Below are 18019 nucleotides of genomic sequence, written 5' to 3'. Positions count from 1 at the left end.
AACTGAGATTAATTGTTTTCAACCCCTTTAGCGTGTTAGTTAAGTCGCGATTATTCAGATTTTTTTCAAAGCTCTGCCTTTTTCTAACAGCCCCTTTAATGTATTGGCTTCCTGTGTTCGGGTTGTTGTGGCAATAACTGTCAGTCACAGTGTGAGGCGGACGTTGATTGGTTGCCAATATGTTTGGCTTGTATAGCCAAAGCTGATAGGCTCCCATTGGAGTTGGCCCTTTTCTCAGTAATTTTTGAATGAGACAAAAACAAAATTGATTCTTGAGATTCATTAATTTTAGATGCCAATTAACTGAGCACGCATATTTTTTTGATTGCCAGAAAACAGTCCCTTGCATAAAGGTCTAAATCTTGGACCTCCTGAAGCTCTTGTTTTTGCTCAAATTGAATGGGACTTCTGGTACTTTATACATGGCGGATTCAGATTGAATATAATTGGACACAATTGCATTGTCAAATGAATTGGTACATTTCAAACTCCATCCAGTCTGTACTCTTTGACTCTCTTACTCCATCTTGCCCTCCATCTTTATCGCTCTCACTTGCCTTTTCAAACCAGCATGAAACATCCAGCTCGGTGTTGTGCGTGTGTGTGTGTGTGTGTGCGTGCGTGCACGTGTACTATGTGACAGGAGAGTAGTCATCCCTATCGAATGTAGCAGCTGTTCCCTTGCTTTGATGGAGCTGGTGTGCGTGTGCATGGCTTTCTAAATGAGCCCGAGATGGAGCTTGGAGCATATGGCGTTGAGAAGGAGAAACGCAGTCAGATGTGGTCAGACAGAGGAATTAAAATAAATTTTCTCCCGAGACTTTATTATAGGGGACTATAATGACAGCACCTGAAACAATTCAAACACAAGATGCTTCTTTTATAGTTTTGCACCCGCATGTCAATGCATGCTGTTAACGACCTTTACATTTCTGAAGAGAAAAAAAATGTCTACAGCAGACAAACTGGTAACATTTGTGATGAAAGATGGATGGGCTTAAGATTTATTGTTGCTCTTGTTTTTCTCTTAAAATTGGATGTGTAGACAGGAAATGTTTATGGAGAGTGATACTGTTTATTTTCCCTTTGAGATTTTTAAAACTAAATCGGATCCAACTTTGGAAGATTACTAGAAATACAACTTTGCTAAGTAAACAGACTTGAAGTTGTGGTACCATTTACCGAATGTTTATTCAAGGTTTTGTAGAGTGTACTGTGCTGTGTGGGCTGTGCTTCTACTGCAATTGAGAACTTGACAGTGATCGAGATGTCGGTCCCTTTCACATTGGCTTCCCCTCAAATTTGTACATCAGAGGAAAAACGGCAGAAGTCAGACCTTATTCACATTTAGCTTGAGGCCAAGTTGTGAAGCAGAACAGCACATGACCATCTCTTCAGTAAATGTAGACAAAGTAGGTTCACACAACCAATTGAGCACCTATGTCAGCACCAAAATTCACAATCGCTTTCAACTTCAAGGAGACGTGGGTGTCAAAAGGCTTATTTTGGTCACAGCTTTCCACTTTGAGCTTCTGATACATCTGAAGCTAAAGAATACCCACCTCGCCATCCCACATCAGTATATTACACATGGGAGAGTAATCTGAGCCATGTGGTGTCTCTCACGTGTCAAAACAGTGTCAAAAAGGTTAAATGTTTTTTGCTGAATTTGCCACTTCGGACATTTGACATACTGACATTATTGATTCACATCAACACGAGGTAAAATGTTCTCTCCTTTTTGTGGACATTTTTACATTACTGTTTGTTTCCTCATACTTACGCACATTGTAAACATCTCTTTCTCCATTCATTTCCACACACAACGCAAACATCTGTCTTCGGGGGATACAATTACTTTGGTCCACGCATTGAAAATGTCAAAGTTGGCTTTCAGCGTAAACAGCAACACCAGCTTCATGAGTGCAAAAACCAACAAAATAACCCCCTAGGACTACAAATACAGACCAGTAAATCACCATCATTGATTTTTGCATGTAACAGTTTCCAAATGAGTTCATGTGCCATGAAATAGTTTAAGATAATCAATATGGGACTCGGTGTGTATGTGCATGTTTGTACTAGCACATGCGTGCATGTAAGCAGAAAGACTTCACGATGCTGTGGAAGCTTTCTGTTAGCACTATGGAATTATCGATTTGCGCTTTTTGTTCCCAGGAGTATCTGTGTGTGCGCACAAGTGTATATGTGAGCGTAAGAGGGAGATATTGATTGCCTTATTGATCATTTTCTCACACAGTTACAGTCGACTTAAAGCTACTTCCAGACACTTTTGTAAAATGCACATATGGGTGTCAACAACTCACATACATATTGACCAGCAACAACTTAAATCTGATTATGGTAAACATGAATTTCGATGAAAAGGTTTCTTCAACCGTCATCTGTACTTCTTTGAACCTGTACTTCAAAGATGTACAGATGACGGTTGAAGAAACCTTTTCATCGATGGACCACTCCTGTACGACTGAGAGCTTACACAGACGTTAACATGAATTTATAGTTGTATTTATATTTTTTTGTAGAATTATATTAAATTGTGCATGAACTGTATGTGTAGGCAGTTTTGTGATATATCATTTAGCAATAGCAGTTTCTTTTATATTGAAGGCAGCATTTGGAAGCTCACAGAAGGGGATGTATTCCTCCAGAAGACACAGAACAACATAATGTTCATATTAGTCAATTCTGCATCCGCCTGGTGAATATAAGACCTGGTTTGATACTAACTCCTCAGGGAAATATCTGAATTTAATTGCTGTGCTTTCTTCAGCAGCTAGCTCCAAACACTGTCTTCCACGTGAAGCTGTTGTCAGAGGGGAGAAAAAAAGCGTAAGGAATTGCTTGCAATCAATGAACTAGGACAAAAAACAAAGTAAGAAAATGACATGCGATATTCCATTGGGTAAAAAAAATACTTCACAAATAATATTTCTGATCATTTATTTCAAATGAGCAAAGATAGGCAACATCTGATAAACCCAAAGAGATAAAAACGCTGTGAAAGATTTTGATGCTTCTGCGAAACACAGGTCATATCTCTGTTTGTATGAAATATACGGATAAACAACATTCAAGAATATTTAGAGCCGTGGGTGAAGTGGCAAGAAAGTAAACTCTGAGCTGACAGGTGGCATTTGCAACAGTACTGTCACAGGTTACATTTCAAAGTAGTTCAAAGAATAAAGCTGATGTAATTTCACACTGATTTGAAGACCCGCTGTAGCATTTCTGTCGGTCATGTGTAAAAGCGCACACGGTGCCTCGCCACTAATGTAGCGGTAAATAAGAAGCAGGATGGACTTAGAGCTACAGTCAGTAATCAGCATAAGGTGATGGCAACCAAATTCAGCTCGCAGAAGAGACTTCCATTTATGCCCTGTTTTTTTTTTCTTGCTTCAGCATGTGACACTTCTGTCTGACAAAACAAAATGGCATCTGGAAAATAAAAGGCCTGTTTGAATCTCCCTCAATACAAAGCTATTTGCAGAAGACACCTTTTGGCTTTTTGGGCGGTACGTTTTCATTAAATGCGCTCGAAAATTGGATGGATACTTTTTATCAAGCGTGTGGAGACAGCAATTTATAATACCATGTTCTGATTTATAGACAAATGATGATTTCCTTTCATTAAAATGATGACTGCTCTGGCAGTGATGAAATTGCAGATGTTAGTTTTCACTATCCGTAAGAGTCTGCTCGCTGGAGTGATCAATATTTTTATGCTAGCGATGGATCAAATGAGTTTGTGTAATGTGAAAAAGAGGTCACTTTAAGAGAACGGCCTTCTGAGAGTTATCATCCACACTCTTCAGCTCCACAGAATGTTTTATCATCTGCCAGCTGACTCTTCTGTGGGCCACAACTTTACTGTTTTAATTCACTCTGCTGCTCTTATCTTTGAAAAGCTCCGATAAACTCACAGTGTGCTCTTAAAACACTTCACCGGTGAGGCTGCTTCTCTTCCTGTCTGCCGAGGTCATAATTCCTTTTAAGTGGGGACGGTATTATTAGCGGCAGGAATTAAATGTACTCACTTCTCTCCCAAAATGCCAAACGATCAATTATGACGGAATTAATTATCCAATAACAGTGTGTTTTGATTCAAGTTTCTTTAGTAATAACATCAATATAATTAGGGCTTTCTTTTTTGGTCAAATAAACCAACCTCTCCATTTATATGGAGGACCTACATTAGTTGCTTTTTAATTAAATCCACATTCTTATTTGCCAGAAAGATTTTGAGGTTTCATCTTGTTTGACGTTGTCAGTGTTTTGCATCAACACACCAATTGATTTAAGGACTGTCTCTGGAGACAGAATGTCAACCTGGACATTGTTTATGAAATACTACCGTTTGAAATCTTTGGTATGAAACTATAAAGCACCAAGACACTTGACACGAGGAACAAGAAAATCCACACACTGTCGGGAAGCGTGTTCTACCGGAGACAAATTCCTAGTGTTCGATATACAGTGATACCTCATCTTACGAACTTAATTGGTTCCCACAAAGTAGGTGTAAGGCGAAAAGTGTGTCTTCCAAGCATTAATTTCCCATAGGAAACCATTAAAAAGGAGAATAATCCGTTTCCAGGTCCCCATAAAACATAATACACCCCATAAAACACACAACACAAAATATACCTTATTTTATGTATAACAAATGTGCTGTTGTATTGCAATTAAAGAAATAAACTGTACGGTATAGTGAAGTTGTTTCATTTACCTTTGTGATGGTCGTTGATGTAGTTGCCTCTTGATGATATCAGAGTGAAGTTGCCGTGCTTTCTCGGCGATAATACCCTCACACACTGCTAGCTGCTTTTCGTTAATCCAAATCAACAGTTTTTCAACCTCTTCTATTGTCTGAGACCGTTGCTTAGACAACACAGAAACACCCTTAGCCACACGTAGCAATGGTCGACTTAGCATTCTGGAGCTGGGACGCTAAGTCACACCTCGTTACTGTTTCTCAATGATCTCCTTCTTCTGCTCGATCGTAATTTTGATTTGTGTTCTCTTCGGCTGAACACTAGCCTGCGGTGGGGTCTCTTTCAGTCCCATAATAGCAAATCTATCCTTGATAACAAACCACGTATGCCACATATGCAGAAAGGGGGTGTTGAAAAGTAGTTCGGCAGCCACAGTTGCGCTGTTCAGCCATGTGGTTTGGTGTTTATCCGCCGAAAACTAGTTAGCCAGCGACCGTGACGCTCCGTGTGTTTCCCGAAAACTAGTTTGTATGCCAGGATTATATTCTTGCGAATTTAATGTTCGTAAGGGGAACAGTTTGTTAGCTAAAGCGTTCGTAAGCTGAGGTATCACTGTACTTATAAAGATGATTCTGATTCTGATTCTGAAGACACCTCAGACACCGGCTATTCATGACTGTAACAATACAAATGGAAATGCAGTGTTCTCTCACTTCATGCGGGTGATACATTCCAAGACCTCCACCCACCTCCTCAAAAAATAAACTTACACAAAGTAGAAGTTATTTTTTTTTTGTTATTAGGGAGCGGTTGTTGTGACGCTTAATAAATGTAACTTTTAACATGCAAAATGTAGAACAAATACCAAGCTGTTGATTAACGTGACAAGCTGTTTCTCCATCCACTGCGGCTTTTGAAACCCCCCACCCCTTTTTTTTTACTGGATTCTTGGGTCTGAAATCTTGGCTATAAAATTCACATTTCAATTTTCTAAACGTCTTCACTGAATTGGCAGCAGCGGAACATTGGGACTTGTTTTTCTCTCAACTGTAGCACTGTCTGCCAATTTAGCAAACAGCTGGCCTCATTTTGCATAACATCCCGCAGGCCATCAAGTCGTGAGCAAGACATACACACAAATACATGCACACTTATGATACTGCCACCTGTATTATTTAGGCATTGCAACTGTATATATATATATATATATATATATATATATATATATATATATATATATATATATATATATATACACACACACACACACACACACATATTACCTGGGGTAGGAATTGCATAAAACGTGGACTTTCATAAGTACAAACAAATACTACAATGAATGGCACCCTTGCTGGGTGCTATATTCAGTTAGTAGTGTGTCATGTATTGTCGAGATGTTCAAGCGTCATGAATGGGGACAACATGCCACAAATGCCTTGCTTTATTTCTCGTTACATGGCTGTTTCATGGAAAGCCGTGGATGGTAAATGACTGCGGTTATTTAGCATGCTGTATACACTATAACAAAGTGTTTACCCTGGGCATTACCATTACAGCAGTGGATTAGCTGCAATGATAATCATTGATTTTTTTTTGCCATCGCCGCAAATCTGAAGGTGTGTAATATTGACCCTCAAGGAGCTCTCATCTCAACTAAAACTCCATTTCATGTCCTCTCTTTTCCACGCTCAAGAAGCTGGTCAGATAAAGTGACTGTTATCGCACTGCTAAATAAGTGCTCGCTGGTTCAAGAAGGGGCAGGGCAGAGCGCTCGGCACACTGCACCTCCCATTGATGGTGGTCTAGTATCACAGTAGTAATTCTGTGGACTCTCGCTGCAGGTCTCCGGTTTGTCTATGTACCTGATATAAGGGTTGTGCAGCGATGAGCTTGAGGAAGCTTTTACATAATAACCATGTGTGTATGTATATATACATGTATGTAGGTAGGTCGAGAGATCGACAGATCAACCGATAAATAAAGCCTCCCCAACTGTAACTATGTAAAGATTGAGAGTCTTCTCGTTGAAATAAATGACAAAATATAGGATTCAACCATTTACTTCAAAGCTCGATTGAACTTTTTACTTTCCTACTACTCCTTCATGTCAATTAAACAAAGCAGAAAAAAAACTTTGTGAATGTCACTATTTTGTTTGTTAGCCCATTTAGTTGCAAGTTAGGAGGTGACTTCCTTGCAGACAATGTGCAGTCAGTCGGATAAGTGTCAGGGACCCCTCGCCAGATAACACGGGGTCGATGTGTGAGTGAGCGGCAGACACCATCCCTTTCTGGAAGATTGCATCCATGATCCTGCTGCAATCTCAGCCTTTAGGCCAAGTATAAGTGTTGAATATGGATCATGTGGAGGCTTTGTCCTCCAACCTTCTTATCTGTGGATGGATTGACAGTATTCTTGTATTCTGCCCCATGTGGCCTTTGAAATGAAGAATGGGAGAGCTCACTGGTTAGCATCCCGACAAATGTACAGGCTTTTAAATGGTTGCATTATTTTTCCTTCTGCACGTGTGCATTTTTCAAACCATTTATAGCAGACATATCTCAGTATTGCGTGTTCTGTTTTTTTTTTGTATTTTCAATGCTATGCAGCATCAATCAAATTATTGACAATTGATTGATATGATAAGGGATTACACACTTAGCGTCAATTAATATTAATTCCCCAGGGTATGAAGGTGATAAAACATCATATTTGATATTCTTGACTGCTCAAATATGATACATTACAAAGCAACTTCATTTGAGATAATAAAACCGAGACCAAACGGCTTGTAAAATATCAGACTATTTCATAACAGCTTATGTCTGGTGCCCATAAAAACATGGTTATAAAAATCTTTATTGCCCTTGGCATTACAGGACAATTCATGGAGAATCCCTGCTGCTAGGGTCCTCATATTATTCATTAGGTTCTGATATAGACTAGTGGCTGCTCCCGACTTTGTGGATGTGGTAGGGCCTCTTAAAAAATATGCTCCGCTGGACTCGGCATTGCCAGTTTGCCAATCAGAGCGTAGCTGCGATATGCAAATCACGCTCACAGTGACACACATGTGCGCACGCGCACACACACAAGCACAGTGGGAGGAGTGTTTTGATCTAGCAGGGCTATTACAGACATTTTAAAATCCTATGAATATAAAAGCGAAAGACACGGAGAGAGAGAGGGTGAGAGAGAAAGAGAGAGAGAGAGAGAGAGAGAGAGAGAGAGAGAGAGAGAGAGAGAGAGAGAGGAAGGGAGTTAAGAGAAGGGGGGAGATGAGAAAGGTGTGAGAGGATGGAGTAGAGAATCAAAAGGTTGAAGAGAAGCCATGACAAAGTCGACTGTCTAATGTTGGACTCTTTTGCCAAATAAACTAAATACATTCACGGCAGACTGTACTTTCGTCAATATTCTGTTTCATTTGGTAGTGTTGTGGTGCATGGTGGAGGTTTGACTCCTGTCCCATACTCCCAACACCCTGCCACTGGGATCCTTCCCATTCTTAGTCCAACAATGGGTGGGTGTACTGTGTACTGTACTGAATACACACCCCCTGCAGAAAAAAACGACGACTATTTTACATCTGAACAATTTTACAAATTTGGGGTAACTTTTATGTTGTGAATAATAAATGCTATTTTTTTGTGTTTTTCAACATGCTCTGAGACCTTTAACCAAAAAGTACCTTTTCATGAAAATGCTCAAGTAAGAAGATGCTAACCATTAATATATAACTTCCTTGACTTGGTTTGAAACATGTCAAATTTGAAAATCTACACAGAGTGTGTGATAACCTGCTACTGCCCAAATTAATCATCATCCCACATATAAACAAAGTCAGATCCAAATCCAAAATCAGTCAGTTTTATACTTCTCATTTTCATAATTACTAGCTATTACGTCATCAACCCTTTATTTAACACACGTAAACACACATGTGTGTGCACGCACATACACACACTTCAAAATGGCATCCAGGTAAATAAACCATTTTCTATGAACTCATTCACTAATTTATTCATGACGTAGAGCGCCATTCCCGAATTTGTACGGGTTTTGTTTTTTCTTGCTTGGGTGCGGATAAAGCGCTGGCCATGGCCCCTGGCAGTGTTTTTTCACTTCCACAAGAGGGCAGTATTTCCCTTTTTTCCATGTTAGCGCTTTGTTCCAGCTTCAGCTGTTGTTAAAGCGCTATGTAAACCAATATGTATGTGTCACATTGTATATTGGACAGCCGCCCTCATTTCAAGCTCATATAACTCAGACTCATATAATTTAGGAATTAACTCTTTTTCTGATGAAAGAAGAGCGTCTACTGTTTCTTACGCTGCATTGATTGTTTATGTAGTCCTAAAACTCAATATTCTGCGGGTCCCGGAATTCGAGTGACAGTGACAAAAACCCTGGCACTGAGTGAACTCATTTATGCACGTCTGGCAATGAAGGAGTTCATGAATGTAAAATGCTATGTCATGTTATGAGGAGAACTAGTTGAAGTCAAAGTTGATAAATGTGAGTGAAGAAACAACTACAAACTCGTGTTTTGTTGTCTTACTACTGATGACCCTCCATCACCCACCCGCTGTCACCCTTTCAAGGGCCACTCATTTAGTTGGTAAAAAGGCATCATGCAGAGAACCACACAGAGAGACCACACACACACACACACACACACACACACACACACACACACACACACACACACACACACACACACACATACACACACTCGCACTCTCACGCAATTTCTGCCAAGAATACAAAACAAATACCCAGTATTTTCCTGCCAACAGAATAAATCATATATACTCAGCTTGAATGTTGCTGTGCACAAACAAACACAATTCTGTCAATCATTGCCTATTCACTGCTCCTAACTTCATTGCCATTGGGAAACCTTCTCCATGGATCTTTTACACTGCTTTTATTTTTTTATACCAATTAAAAACCTTTGTGAAACTCCAGAAAAGGTTCATGCTCACGCTGTTGACTCGGAAGGTGGGTCCAAACTATTGGTGAATGTGGGCTGAATAACAAAACATTGTTTTTGTCATCAACTATTTTGTGATGAAGTCAATTAAAGACATCATTACCATTTGTCAGCACAACACAGTTGTGCGCAAACATCCTTTTGCACCACGTATGGGCTGCAACCATTTTTATTATTGTATCTCATTGTTACAATTATAATATTGAGCACATTTATGTTGCATGTTGTTATCATGTTACTATTTGACTTTTTGGTGTAAAACAGTGACAGCAAAATTTGCATTGCTCACCCAAGAAAGTCCTAAAAATTCTACTTTGTCATCTGGCAGGTCAAAAAAGTGACCTTTACAGTTAATTTATTCATAAATATGAAAGGTTATAGTCTAGATTTACATGTAGTAAATAATGAAACCCGTTTTACATCCAGTGTGTAAATATCCTATAATTTGATCGCTGAAATTAAAGATAACTGACAAGCATTTCCCATTAAACCGATTATTTTGGGCAGCGTTTGAAGAATCGTAATTGTCCAGACGATTAATCGGCCGGGCCGTACATTCGAAATAAGTACAGTATCATACAGAGTGGAAGGTGTGTGGTAGGCAAAGCAAAATAATTTCCACGCCATCTCTAAAACTATATTTTTTGTGGTGACATTTACTTTGTAAACAGACTGAAGTATATGGTGCAGCTAACTTGTTCTGGGCGGTTATTCACCACAAAACAAGGCTAATTAATCTATTGAACCTCAGTCCAATCTCGTTGTACGTATATGGTCCAATGGCAATGGCTTCTCTTAACTCCATCCTCGTCGCTTCTTTGGTCATATGCATTTCACAGCCAAATGATGTTGGCGATCTGATAAAGGATTTATGAAATCACACACTTGATGTTTTTTTTTTATACCAACAATTGAAAAAACAATCCAGTGTATCTTAACAACATATATATGACATGTTTTTTTGTCAAAATACCTCTTATATTAAAAATGAATGGACACTTTTCACCCACTTTTTAGATCATTGCTTAAATGAACCTGTTTTAATGGGCAGAACTGCCTAATGCAAATAAGGCACTCATTACCCCACCCTCTCTCCTGTTGGGGCTCGGCAGAGGATGGATTTTGTTGTCAAAATGACTATAGGGCCAGCACTACAGAGGGCCAAGTGTCATGTGTCGAAACAAGTGGAAACTGTGAAGCGCACATGAACTTCCACAAAGACATCTTTGATTGCATTTTCACTTGTGGATGAAGCTCATTTCGCAGTGAACAGTCAAATGACACCAGTCATTTAATATGCAGCTCCATGGACAACTACTTTTTATATGCACAATTTTCATGGCAAACATAGGTATGTTGAAGGCTCATTTGTACATCCCAGACAAGACGATGCAGTTCTGCTTAACTTTTGGCTTTGACATTTAGAACCTGTAGTCCGTCTCTCATTGAGGAAGCGGAGAAACTCAGTTCTGGTCAGCTTTATGGAAATTACGCCTCCTGTTACTTGGTAAAAATTGCAATTATTGCTGAGGAAGACATTTTATGGATTCGTTTGTCAACAAAAGATTTACTTCTTTTCCCTTCGGCTTTTCCCTTTAGGGGGCGCACATGTCCTCCATCTATCCCGGGTTTGTGCATCCTCCTCTCTCACACCAGCTACCTTCATGTCCTCTTTGACCACATCCATAAACCTCCTCTTCGGTCTTCCTCTCGGTCTCCTGCCTTACAGTTCAAGATTCAGCATCCTTCTCCCGATATAGTCACTCTCTCTCCTCTGGACATCTCCAAACCATCTCAGTCTGGCCTCTCTGACTTTCTCTCCAAAGCCTCTAATATGAGTTGTCCCTCTAATGTACTCATTCCTGATCCTATCCAACCTGGTCACTCCCAAAGAAAACCTCAACATCTTCAGCTCTGCTACCTCCAACTCTGCTTCCTGTCTTTTCTTCAGGGGCACAGTCTCCAGTCCAAACATCATGGCTGGTCTCACCACTGTTTTATACACTTTTCCTTTCATCCTCGCTGAAACCCTTCTATCACACATCACACCTGACATTTTTCTCCAGCCGCTCCAGCCTGCCTGGACACGCTTCTTCACCTCTTAACAAAAGATTTACTTGCTTGTATAATTTAATGCGTGAGACACAAATGTATGCAAGAGCTAATTGTCATCGACATTGTCCTCATTGAACATATTTTTGACTTTTGATGAGATAAGTAAGATATTGGCATATTACAAGCTAAGCTTACATCTCGGTGCAATAATTTTCAGGAAAACATGTTTGTAACGGACCGAAGCAACTGGAAGCAAAATGAATTTATGAAAAAAAATCACAAATTTTGGAAATAGTAGGGTTCCTTCCACCAGTGGCTCTTTCTTCATATATCGTACATAGCATACGACATTCTCAAACACAAATGATCTAACTCGGTGCTATAAAACAGGGGTGTCCAAAGTCGGTCCTCGAGAGCCGCTGTCCTGCCTGTTTTCCAGCTCTCCCAGGAGCAACACACAAATAAATTATTTTAATATAGTCATACTGTTCCAAGGGAAATGTAACTTATTATCAGCTGTGCATTTGTGTCACACACATGCATGGAGAGTTGTCAGAGTGTGCAAACTGCGCTGCATTTCTTCAGCTCAGGCCATTGCTCTAATGCCTTGCTAATGGGCACCTCAATAGTAGTTGGGAAGAAGACCAGCATTGTATATTACAGTATTTTGCATACCTGAAAATTTAGATTTTAGACCATTGAGCATTCAAACTTGTGAAGAACCAAAAGAAGCAAGACCAACTGTCGGCAAAGTTTGCATTTATTTATCTTAAATATCAAGTCAGACAAAGGCATATTTGAAGAAACATAGGGTACAGCTGTAGAGTTGGCTCACGGAATAAGGCAGAGACTAAAATAGTCACACATCGAGCTCAGTCTGAACTTAAAATGAACCCCCTCTTCAGCGTATACTGACACACTAATGTACACACAATACCTTGCTCACAGTCGAGTGCATACATATAGTAGATCTAGTCCAATCAGCACCGGGCTATAATGACAGAGTTATTTGAAGCAATGTTTCAATGTCGACATATAATTGGATGGTACATCAACTGCTTATCTGCCTCAGTGCAGCTTGGAAAGGAAAAAAGCAAGATGAAGGACAAGAGCGACTGGAGGGAGAGAGACAGCTAAATAAATGTGTTGTTTGGGCGGGGGGGGGTGTGGCAGGAAATAAGCAAGGAGAAAAAGTTGGCGCACAATAGTGCATGAAAGTATAAATGCATGAGGGTGTCAGTGTTTGTGAGGTCGTGGAAATGTCATATTTAGCCACAAATGATTCATAGCATGACCATATTTTCAGTGATGAATGTGTGTGCTGAATGACATGAAAGTGGTTGAAGACGGTGAGTTGTGTTAGGATGTATTCTATCAGTTTTCTGATCCGCTTTATCCACATAAGGGTCGCATGGTCAAGGCAATCCCAGCTGCCTTTAGTTAGTAGGCGGGGGACATCCTGAACTGGTTGTCAGCCAATCGCAGGGCTCACACTTACACACCTAGGGACAGTTTAGAGGCTGTCATGCTTGTTTTTGGAATGTGAGAGGAAATACGTATTATCAAGTGAGAAATGTGGAATTCTGGGAAAATTAGTAATTTTATTGCTAGGAATGTTAAATGAAACTCTCCTGATTTTTGAGTGTAATAAGAATAATCAATCAAATAAATAAATAAATACATACATACATCAGAATCAGAATCATCTTTATTGCCAAGTATGTAGAACACACAAGGAATTTGTTTCCGGTAGAACACGCTGCACTAGTATCGTACATCATCCATCATCAGAGCAGAAAGGGATTTTTGTCTCAGTAATTGCTTTGGTTATACCCCCAATACAATTTCTTCTCTTTTTTTCTTTTTTATTCTTGTTTTTCTTTATTTCACCTCTCCTCCGGTTGAGACTTCAATTTTTTTTCCTGGATTGTACTGCAACCGTTTCTCATGACTATGTTAAAAAACACACTCATAAGCGCAGACCCTGCTGGTGAGACAAAACCTCTTTCACTATTCACAGTCTTGAGGCTGTTGTTAGAATGATGTTTTCTTTTTTAACATTACATTCAGTATGCCATCCTGTCTGAAGGTGCATGTGAGCTACGTATATGAAAATTAAGACCAAATACTTGTACAGAAGGCAAAACAAGCCTTTTCATTTATGCTATACTGTATATCTGCCTGCACCTTAATTAATTCACCAAATTTGCGCAGCGGCACTGACGCCACAACTTAGACCTGCTTTCAGGTCTTTGCTTTAGCAGGCTAAGGAAATGCAACATCAATAGTCAGTGGGGTAGCAGACACGGCTTTACTTTAGCTTACATTTCACTGTCTGGCTTTTGCACTTGAACTCAGGACATGTAATGGTCTTTTTCGCTCACACGGTGATAATTGCTCCACACTTTGCAGCATCCTGGTGGGTTTACATATGCAAAACTCAAACATACTTATTTTAAAAACAAATAATCGAATGCATATTTGTAACTGTTCAGGGGCAATGCTTGTACATTCATATGCATTGGTGCAAAGTCAACGTGATATTGAGTCTTTCTGGGGTTTTAGCTATGCAAGTCATGGAGACTCGAGTCTAACTCAAGGCAACTCATGCGAACCGAATTCTGATGCCATACCAACAGACAATAGCTCATCGTCACTAGCACCCAAAGTGGCCACAATTGCATCTATAATGAGAACATCATTTTTTATGTTTAGACTATGGAATGGATGGGGAAGCCATCAACCAAATGGAGAATGCTATTATGTGAAACGTGACAAAGTTAATATGCAAGTACCAGGTGCCATGAATTTCACATTGATAATGCTCTACTCCGAATTGCACCTATAATTTACTATATTGATGGTGTTACGAATGACTTGTAAATGGTTCAATAACCCATAATACAATCTTTATTTACGCTCATTTATTTTCAGATCTATGTAGAAAAGTGATGTACTTCTTACCACATCCTTACGGTTTATCGCGACGGTTTAGCTTGCTCGGAATGATTGTATGTTATTATATAAGTAAATAAATAAAAGATACAGAGATTGGCAATGTCGATTTACACTTTTAATGGTCAAGTCCTTGTTTTTTGGGGGGATTCGTAGCATATGCTAGTTTTCCTTTTTGTTTCACTTGCGGTAATTCAGGATGAGGGTGATGTCATCGTCATTACTGCAGGCACTAAATGTTTCCTGAAGCCCGTGTTGGTGCAGCTAGCGATGTTGTGCGACAGAGGTTATGGTTACGGAGGGATTTGCTCTCCTCTCCTCCAGCTGCTCCTTTATCCCTCACTCCTGTTTTTTATTGAGCCTGTCAGGGAGAACCAAGCCAGGACCTAGTCCATCACACAGTTTTATTTTGTTTTCAAATGCTTTTTGGAAACACTCATTTGGCAGTGGCATTTATACTTGTGTGGGGTACATTTAGCTAACAATGCAGTGTGCGTATCCAGCAGAGACAATAATGATTTGTTGTTGTTTCGAATAGTGGAAGAAGTACAACATGCACTTTGGCTGAACTGGCACCACAAAGAGCAGCTGCTCCAGAGAAGAAAAAAAAAAGTTTGGCTTATTCTTTCAGTTTAATAAGAGACATTTCGTTGTTATCTCTGATTTAGTTTTGACCGTAACTAAAACTTGAGCATTTGTTTAGTTGTGCCTCGGTCACATATACAGTGTAGATAGTTCGGCTTTGTGGACCGTGCCTGATATTCATATCATTTCGGTTTGAAAAGAATGCATAAATAAATAAATAAATTAATATAAACCTCCCAAATTGTTCAGACTTCTTTCTATTTGCTAAAACCAAGGTGCCAAATGAGATCTAAAAAACTGCTAGGAGCCAGGTGGAAAGATTAAAAACTTTTATATTAGTTTTCTGTCTGACATATAACCTTTTATTTTTTTGTTTCTAAAACAGAGGCCACTGTTTTATTTGGATCTTGTTTGGCCCTTTCGATGAATTATTTCATCTCGCACATTCAATATAATCAACATGTATTTATCCACTTTGAAATCCACTGATCTTTGAAGGGTCGCGTGAAAACCAAAGCCATGCCGCTGCTAAACAACAATACTGCCAGAAGAATGTATGGGAATGACAGCATGAAAACTGTGAAGATTTGAAGGAATTGAAATTATACATTTGAAGCGATTATGAATGATTTAATGTTAAATACCATTTGAGCCCCGTCGAATGGAGCCTTAATAGTGTAGTGGTTCCCATAGCTGACCTGGTCCTTGCCCAAATCTTGCATCGTTGAAATGGTCTCGAAAATATGGATGAGTGCATTTTTTTACGTTGCGATCTGCAGCAGATGTTCTTTTTTTTAAACACGTAATTCAAGCCATGTTATAGTTTTCTCTGATGTTTTCTATTAATGGTGACATTTCTTGGTCTTCCATTTGTTTTCTGCAGGTCAGCCTTCCAAATGACTCCAGCTGTGTAGAAGAGATTTTGCGGGTAGGTTGTACACCACGCACTCTGAAAACAGACACTTACGTGCACACACACGTAAATGCATGCACAACACCGTAATTGCAATGATCATCAGCTGTTTTGAGTTTGCCTGCTAAGTTTTCCTACTTGAGATAGACAATTGGAGACAGGAAAACTGGGTGGAGAGAAATTTAACATACAACATAAATGTAGTGGGAGTTTGGTTGGCTTATCTTAAGGGTGAATGAGCTTTTGCACAATTGTCAAATTATGTAAAGCAAAAATATCTCCATTGGCTAACTGAGCAAACAATTTACATAAGTCTTTATTTTTGCATTTTTTTCCCCAAATCGTGGTGAGAGTAGAGTCATGTCTTCAGTACGATGGACACTTGCAAGCCGTCAAGAGAGCATATCAAATCATGTGATATGAACTTCCCGCTCACTTTCCTCTGTCAGCCATCACTGGGATTGTCTCCATCCAACCTCTCTTGATACTCTCTTTGTGTGCCTGTTCATTGCTCAGTGCCCTCTGTCAGTCACCTCTCCCCCTCACAAATCAATAAGCTGGTCAACAGCCTGTGTGACAGATCGCGAGCTGTGCGCCGCATGAGATGCTTTATGTCAATAAAATTGGTGCGTTGAAAACTCCCAATTGAATTCAATAAATTCAATCGGGGGTTTTAAGCCCTGTCAAGTGGAAAGCTCTGCAAGTTCCGAGTGTGAAGTGTGGTGCATTGGAGCAGAGGCTGCAGATGTTTTCACTTTTCTTTCACAACATAGCAACAGGGCAGATGCTACACAAACATGGTTCACTTTGGTGTTAACTTCAGCCATCAATTCATTTTCGAAGTGTCAGTGCTGATATGGGTTGCCGCCCACTTCTATGACTTTGGGTGCAAGGCAGGGGCTATCTTTGACTCTTTCCTTCCTTCCTTCCTTCCTTCCTTCCTTCCTTCCTTCCTTCCTTCCTTCCTTCCTTCCTTCCTTCCTTCCTTCCTTCCTTCCTTCCTTCCTTCCTTCCTTCCTTCCTTCCTTCCTTCCTTCCTTCCTTCATTTATTTCCAAGAATCTTGAAAGCCATTGGTACACACACCTATACCTCCAGCATTCCCTTTTCAACATGGCTAAAATGGGAAGAACAACAATTTATGTAATACTCGCCGTATTCCAGTTTTCTAGTTTGTTTCCTGATATGAACATGTTATGGTGGCATTGAACTCAACTCACTTCACAACAAGAAGAGGTATCAGATATAATTAGTGAACAATTCTTCAGAGGGGAGACTTGAAGCTGTTTTATTCTTAACTGTATGCGCACCTGTTCACTGGCATAATGCTAATGATGATAAGCGTTTGATATACAAGTCGGTGTGTACATGAAGGAGAGAGAAATAGAGCGGGAACATTTCTGACTCATCAAGGTAGCGGTAATCATAACATGTATAGAAGGAAATACACATCATCCAAAGACACATATTTGCATAAACAACAAAAAAAAAACAAAGTAATTTTTATAATGCACACATGTCAGAGCATCACCTCGCAACAGAATCTACATGAAACTGTGAGTACAAGAATTGCAGGCATACACATATGCACGACACTCACACGGTGCACATGATATCGAGTCCCTAATTAAATAGATTAAATGTTACAGCTCACACATGTACCTACTCTGATATAATCATGACTCATCTGATGAGTCATCCGCCATAGTGAGGAGACGCTTGATGATAAGCTCTGACGTCAGTGATCCTTTATGGGTCGTTCTCGGACACGGTGTGGCAG

General features: G+C 39.7%; 2 protein-coding genes across 4 annotated transcripts in view; one reads left to right on the top strand and one right to left on the bottom strand.

Annotated features, from left to right (window-relative positions):
* The window catches only part of ids (iduronate 2-sulfatase), an 81233-nt gene that overhangs the window by 3567 nt on the left and 59647 nt on the right, over positions 1 to 18019 (bottom strand). The gene's annotated exons all lie outside the window — the stretch shown is intronic.
* aff2 (ALF transcription elongation factor 2) overlaps positions 1 to 18019 on the top strand; it is a 127911-nt gene that overhangs the window by 57873 nt on the left and 52019 nt on the right. For both annotated transcript variants that reach the window (XM_088989481.1, XM_088989480.1), the window contains exon 5: positions 16211 to 16255. In XM_088989481.1, coding sequence (XP_088845607.1) covers positions 16211 to 16255 — 45 coding nt within the window. The remainder of the gene's footprint in view (positions 1 to 16210; positions 16256 to 18019) is intronic.

This window comes from Hippocampus bargibanti, linkage group LG02 (genome assembly GCF_051943395.1).
Source record: "Hippocampus bargibanti isolate YZ-2025 linkage group LG02, ASM5194339v1, whole genome shotgun sequence".
Lineage (NCBI taxonomy): Eukaryota > Metazoa > Chordata > Actinopteri > Syngnathiformes > Syngnathidae > Hippocampus > Hippocampus bargibanti.
Note: the sequence above shows the minus strand (reverse complement) of the source record. Positions and strands in the feature narration are given on the sequence as shown.